This window comes from Brassica napus, chromosome C3 (genome assembly GCF_020379485.1).
Source record: "Brassica napus cultivar Da-Ae chromosome C3, Da-Ae, whole genome shotgun sequence".
NCBI classification, from domain to species: domain Eukaryota; kingdom Viridiplantae; phylum Streptophyta; class Magnoliopsida; order Brassicales; family Brassicaceae; genus Brassica; species Brassica napus.
Genome location: NC_063446.1, coordinates 16,315,205 through 16,322,758, shown reverse-complemented (window position 1 = coordinate 16,322,758; position 7,554 = coordinate 16,315,205). Strand labels below are relative to the sequence as shown.

The following is a 7,554-nucleotide window of genomic DNA, read 5'->3' as shown; positions in this document are numbered from 1 at the left end:
AACTGGAATTTTATTATATCGCAGGAATTTAAATAAAGCAAAATTTTATACCCGTAGATAGGAGATAACACTGATAACAATAGAGAATTTGTTATTAAGAAGGAGAAGAGATGGTGTAATCGTGTTTTTCAAATGATCGAAAAACTTCGTATTTATAGAAGAAAAATCACTGTGCAAATAGTGACAGTGGGACCCACATCTTTTATTATTTCAACATATGTGTGCGCCTCTTTGTTTGAAATTAAGTTTTCGTAACAATAATATATATTTTGTTGGGCAAAAACATAAAGCTACTTATATAAAACTCACTAGATCTCGATCCGCGCAAACACGCGAGTTTTTATTTTCATTTATTTTTATATAAATATTTTGTTTTCAATTTTAAATTGGTATATATTATAATATATATGTGTCTATCAATTTTTAAAACATAATAAGTTTACTGTATATTTTTTTCATTGAATAGATTGTTTCAAACTTTCACATGTATTTGTATCTTTTTCTATATATATATTTTTATGGATTATTATTTCATTATTAAAATTGTAACTATATATATAAAGATTAGTAAAATATTATTTTATTGTCATATTGAAAGATATTGTAACATTTCACAAATTTAGAAAGTTTTTAAAAAATTAAACTTTTCGCTTCTTAGATTTATATTTTCGAGTAAATAATTAAACATTTAGTTTTTCTTTAATTTTTAAATAAACTATATAGTTTAAAAATTGTTTTCATTGGTTTAAAGTAGTAAATATTAATCATTGTTAGATAATATGATTTTTGTTATTTTAAAAAAAAAATCTTTATAATTTTAAAAGTTAACATCGACAAATATTTAAATATTTAGCATATAGAGGTATAGTATTACAACATTAAATTATATCTATTTAATTTATAGTATCTATAAATCCAATGGATCATCTATTGTTTAAATACAGTTAATGATAGCCCAATAAAAATTTCTGATAGGCCCAAAATTTAAATCATAACATTAGATATTAAATGTAATATGCTTTTCTAGGAATAGGTCTATTAGGTCAATTTTAAAAAAAAAAAATCACACATGAATCAAAGTTGTGACTTCTGTTTTAATATATAAGATTTTTATTAATCAGCTCCATTATAAAGCTAATCTAACTACATAAATATCTTTTAAAAACCGACTATTTTCAGATTCATACATTCAAAGATAAAGACCTTTACTCTCCTTCTGTATTCTTTCTTTTATGCCATATTAGTGGGCGGATTATATAATTTTGTTTCAAATTTTCAGTGTCAGTAGTTGTTGTTATAATTTGTAACGATTTATCATCCGTTTTATAAGATTTGATGGCTGGGAACTATCCTTCGTTCGAAAATCCAATCCCTAGATTCAAAAATTACAACTTTGGGAGCAGCTCATCTCATCATCAAAATCATGATGGTTTAGCGGTGGAGGATCAACAACAAGAAGAAAACATGATGATAAAAGAACAAGACAGGCTACTTCCGATAGCAAACGTAGGAAGGATCATGAAAAACATTCTCCCACCAAACGCAAAGATCTCTAAAGAAGCAAAAGAGACTATACAAGAATGTGTGTCCGAGTTCATAAGCTTCGTCACTGGAGAAGCCTCCGATAAATGCCACAAAGAGAAGAGAAAGACCGTCAATGGAGACGATATCTGTTGGGCTATGGCAAATCTAGGGTTTGATGATTACGCCGAGCAACTCAAGAAGTACTTAAATCGTTACCGAGTTATTGAAGGTGAGAGAGCCAATCGTCATGGCAGGGGAGCTAAATTATCCTCACCGGATAATTAATTGGTCCGTGGCTGATTGTTTGATTTCCTTTTTATGTGATCTTGTTTAGTTCTTTGACAAGCATCTTCTACCATTATATATATGGCGATCTATTATATATCATATATAGTTCTACGGATATATAAATAAACATATATGATTATATATATAAGATGCATCTATGGTTTGAGGCTGTGAAGAAATATGTGTAGTTCTTCCTGATTTTGTTAATTTTCACAGTAAGCGTGCTTTTAAATTTTCTTTTGATTTTTTTTTGTCATCTTAAATTTTCTTTTGATAATCCATATATATGATCATATAATATTTTATCAATTCGGGTAAATTAATTGTGGATTATGGTCTCTGAATTCAGAAAATAAAGATCGGTGGTGTTGTCTATAATATATGCAGATGAAGGAATACATCTCTCTCTCTCTCTCTCTCTCTCTCTCTCTCTCTCTCTCTCTCTCTCTCTCTCTTTCTCTCTCTTTTGCTTCAGTTGTTGTAGCAAATGACTTAGATTTAATTAGTTTTTGTTTGATATAAAATAAGTCTTAGCAGAACACCATACTGCGCAGTCTTGCCAGAACCCACCTAACGACTTTTACTGTGTGCTATCTTAGTATTTATATATACCGTCAATCATGAATGGAGAATTATAATGCAAAATCAAGTATGTAAGGTTCTTCTTCTGGACAGTGAAAATATATAGCATGTGGTTGTGCTCTAGAGGAATCACACCATTTTTTTTGGGCAAACCATTCATTAGAATAAACTTGGAACGAAGTCATTACCATGGAGGAATCATACAATAAGATCAAAATTACGTATTAGAGAAATTTTCAAAATATAATGTTTTGACTGTGTAGAATTTGTATTTTTTTTTTTTTAACACCACTCTGTAGAATTTGTATATATGCATATATATCAATCAATTTTGTCGATGAAAAAAACATTCGTCTTGTTCAGTGTTTGTATATATAAAGTCATCATTATCAGCATTTGCATACAGATTTTCACATTTAACTAATCAACACTAAAATTCCATTCCGTACAGATATCGAAGTAGATTTAAATTTACTACTTCAGTATTGTTTTTTTAAACTAATAACTATTTAAACTTTTATAGATATGAACTTACTATAATTGTACCTCACTGTGTAAACAGTAAACAGTACAATAAATAATAATTAAAAATTGGTTAAATTGGATTATAAAGCGAGTGGTCCATAAATCTCGAACAATTCTCACTGGTTCTTCTTTTGATTTTTATAAGCCCTAGACTCCTAGAGCATCCAAATAAAGAAAGTTATATATATATACTAGTGGTATTCCGGCGCGTACATATGTTTTTTCTTAAATGAATTTACAATTCATTTTATGGTCTTAGTAAAGAAAATATGTTCAAAAATATGAATATGAAAATATGTTGAAAGTGAATGATATCCAGCGACCGTAATGTATTACTTTGTTTTGAAGTTGATTAGTTCAAGGTGCAATATCATAAGTGGTTATGACTAATCGATTCGATAAAAATAGAATAAAAAACCGATAGTCGTAACAAAGTTAATTTAATTGGAATTTAAACATAAAGTAAAGTTGATGTTTTATTTAGAGAACATACTTATACTCTTTAGTACCATGTTGACAATATATGGAAGGAACGACATTTGAAGTTCTATTTTAGAGACTAATTTGAATTAAAACGTGTGTAATAAGCATAGGTGTTACCAGCGGGAAAGAACTGTTGTCAAAATGTTGATGTTTATATTTTTGTACGCCCGTTTGATTTGAGCTCGTTTGATTTGAGCGGCCTTGACTAAAATTTTTGATGATTTCGTAATATTATAGATGTTGCCCCTCGAATATTGGCTAGCACATGCGATGATATTTTCTTTGATTTTAAGAAATTTTTTTAATGATTGATAGTTGATGATTTGAATTCATTTTTTGAATTTTAACGAAGATAGCGATATTGAATTGGTATTACCAGTGACTAATTATGCTAAAAAATTATAAGTAAAGTCTGAATTTCTAAATTTTATTATTTGTTAAGGTGGACCCATTAAGTCTAAAAATGATATTTTTCCAACTCAACTCATTAGGGTAGAATGTGTAAAGTCTTAAACATTCTTAAAAATTTTCTTAAAAAATTCATTTATACATTGAGACAAAAAGAAGATAAATAATGTTATTCTAAAAGTTATTGTGTAACTCTTATGAAAACTGCATCATGCTGTAATTTTCCTTACTTGTAATTGATATAATTTTGCTAAGTCATAAATTTATCTGATATATTAGTTAAGGGAATCTTTTATAATAATTCTGAAATGACAAAGACGAAAATTATCAATCAAATTATTAAATTATATTATTTTTATTCAGCTGATTAGACCATTATAATAACACAAAATTAATTTTTATTTCTTAGTACTATAGAAATAAATTGATTACATATTCATATATAATCATTTGTTTTATAGTTTATCTCCAACTGTAATACATATAATAATGTTCATTTCCCTAATGCGTTGGAATTTTACACATAAGTCTTAAAATCAATATTTAAATTTTCTTAATAATTAAAATTAATCTATACATTTTAATTTAACTGGGAGGAGACAGAGCCAACACCAATATACATCACATTTCCCCTTGATTGTATAATTCCTAATACTTCCTAGAACTTGTACTCAGACCGGGGTGACTTGGTAGGATGACTCCACCTTTCACGGCCATCTCCTTTGTATTCGCCACCTTTCAGGAGTAGTAGCGTCAAGAATTTGCATGGACAAAGCCATCTCAGGCGATTAGTCATGTATGCTAAGTGCTAACCAGCTGATATACTATTTTATATTGAAAAATGTGAATAATATTGGAACAAATTACTTCTTTTTGTATGTGTGTGTCCTGTAACCAATAGCTTTCAGAATTTGGAGTTCGTATCATAAGAAATGAAGTGAAGATAATAGAAGATCCATGAGACCATCCCAGACATTTGGGATGAATTGATCACCAAGTTAAGTGTCTGGCACTGTGTGTTAAACTAGCAAGTGATGGTTGCTCCACTGGTGTTGCATGATTATGGTTAAACTCTTATTCAAATGTATATTTCTTTTATTTTTGTTTCTTTAAACCTTGAGGCCTTTCCTCTAGTTCAGTACGTTTGGGTTACCTAAATAGTTAGTAACGTAAACTAACATTGATGCACTTGGATTTTACATTTAATTCCCACATAACTTTTGGATCCATTTGTAAGGCTCATTAAGACTGTCCAATTGACAAGCAGCCACAAAGTTTTGTAACCACAAAATCGTGTGTTACATAAAATGCTCAGGCAGTCCCAAAATCCTTAGAACATCAAAGTCGCACTAACACAAAAACTTAATCGGCATCTACGTCTATAGTATCTGAAGACTAATTTGAGTTTTTAAGTGTTTCTCCTGCTCTCTGTAAAAGTAGAGGAACTCAGCGGGTGCTCATAAACTCACCAGGTTCAACACCAGAAAGAAAAAAAACAGGTCGAGAAGGTAGCCTTGATTTACATCATTATCATTCAACAGTACTGGAATCAGTTCTCATCTCTTTAGTTCACCTTATACTTTCCAGTTTGACATTAGGAAACTACAGACTCACAAATCCAAATGTACAGCTGAAACATTTAATCACACTGTCAACTCTCTTAAGAGATTGTCTACCAAGGATTCCCAAAAACTCTTTATGTAAATGTTGTGGAGTACCCTGCTACATATGTAAGAGGTGAAGGTATGGTTTCAGTTTCTGTATCATAAATATAAAAAAAACTTGATGAACTGTCTGCATCCATCTGTTGCAAATGAAAAGAATTTTGAGTCAAAAAGCTTTGTCTTCCAAGATAATTTGAAAACCATTTTCTCTTTTCTTTCATCAAACGCAGAGCCAGACCATTCCGCATCGACACACCTTTTGCCACAGAACTCGGTTTAGACAATATAATCTTTAACAGACTCATACCAGGAGCTCTTACCACTGCAAAATGAAAGAATCAAAACAACAATTCAAGTCTCGTCTCGGACAAAAGTTTATGTAATTACTAACATAATATATTTATACCCAAACATTAGTCTTTTGGCTCCCAAATCCCAATCTTTCAAGATGGAGTGGTAAGAGAAAGAGGAATTAGGAAGATGGTTGAGTGTATGAGATTAGTCCACGTAAACAATATTTGTAAAACACACAGAAACAAACCATTCTTTTTGTCTGACTGTGGTTGTATGATTAAGGAGGACGTCGATGGACTGGTGCCGGAAAATAAACCGTAAACGTAGATCCACCGTACTGCTCTGTTTTCAGTCTCTTTTACACGACCTCGATAGATGTTGCTTCTGTTCCGGTCTTCTCCTCCGTTTTCCAATCTCTTCCTCCACCTTCAGTTTTCCAATCTCTTCCTCCACCTTCAGTTTATGTCGTCGCGAGAGCTTGTCTGAATCTAGCATGTCCAGTTTTAGATCTACCGAGAAGAGATATAACCTTGACGACGTCAGTGACCGCCGTTATCTAAGAGGCTGAGCTTTATATAGAAGACCTTCCACCAGTTAGATATGAAGAGGTTGAGCTGGAATTAATGCTACAGAGTGGGGCGAGTGAGATGAAGCATGTTAATGGTCGGATTAAAGAAGTAAATAAATGGAAACGGAAGGCGTTACAGAAAGTGAATCGGCGTCTGTTTCGTCGGAATGAAAAGAGCTCAGACCAAATAACCTACACTAAGTTTTGTGCTTAGAGACAAAAAAAACAATTGGGTCTGAACAAAATAACCTAATATAAGCCCAAATAGAAATTAATTTTGGAATAAACTATACAAAACTCATAATGGTTGCGGAAGGATTATTGAGAATGGAAAAAAAATTGGTTTGTCGTTTTTTTGAAGTGTCAGGTGTCCAAAAACCTCTCTAGGTGATTGATGAGGTGGATGCCTAAGAAGTCAGATAGTTTAACTTTATTATTAAAGATATCTAATCTATTAAAACTGAAGTACAATTGGAAATTAATCCTTAATTCACTACTTTAATTACATCTCGTGCCATCGTCATTAAGTGTAATTCTTTACTAAATAATTTGGCTTTCAAGTTTTTTACCAACCGGGCTTTACCATCCCAACTCGAAGTCCACTATAATTAATCATTTCTTTGAACCTCAGACCAGGCTACAGCTCGGTTGAGTTTACCACCCTACTGCATTTTTTTCATTCCTGTGATATTTTAACATTATAAAATACATTCTGTAACTTAAAACACAAAATCATTAACAAACCTATGTGTAATTAACATTAAGTACATTTAGCATAAAAATGCATATTATATATGTGACTCAGTTTACATCCAGTTGTGAAATTTAGTTTCGGTTTAGTGTTAAGTTATAAAAATACGAACTTGCATGGAGTTTTATTTTACTAAGTGTACTGCATGTAATATCTTTGTAGTTACAAAATATTCCTCAAATCAATCAACTACCTTTTAACTTAACTTAACAAGAATCTAATTTTCAGCTACCACATTATCCACAAATATATCACGAATATTTATTTTCCATATAGTATCACATAGATAGAAAATAAATAATGAATTATATATGTGACTCAGTTTACATCCAGTTGTGAAATTTAGTTTCGGTTTAGTGTTAAGTTATAAAAATACGAACTTGCATGGAGTTTTATTTTACTAAGTGTACTGCATGTAATATCTTTGTAGTTACAAAATATTCCTCAAATCAATCAACTACCTTTTA

General features: G+C 30.8%; 1 protein-coding gene across 1 annotated transcript; it reads left to right on the top strand.

The window, feature by feature from the left end:
• Positions 1–1,054: 1,054 nt before the first annotated feature.
• On the top strand, positions 1,055–6,367 carry LOC106443689 (nuclear transcription factor Y subunit B-5). Its single transcript, XM_048752741.1, has one exon. It carries the CDS (start codon positions 1,336–1,338, stop codon positions 1,807–1,809), a length of 474 nt encoding a protein of 157 aa, XP_048608698.1. The 5' UTR covers positions 1,055–1,335; the 3' UTR covers positions 1,810–6,367.
• Positions 6,368–7,554: the final 1,187 nt, after the last annotated feature.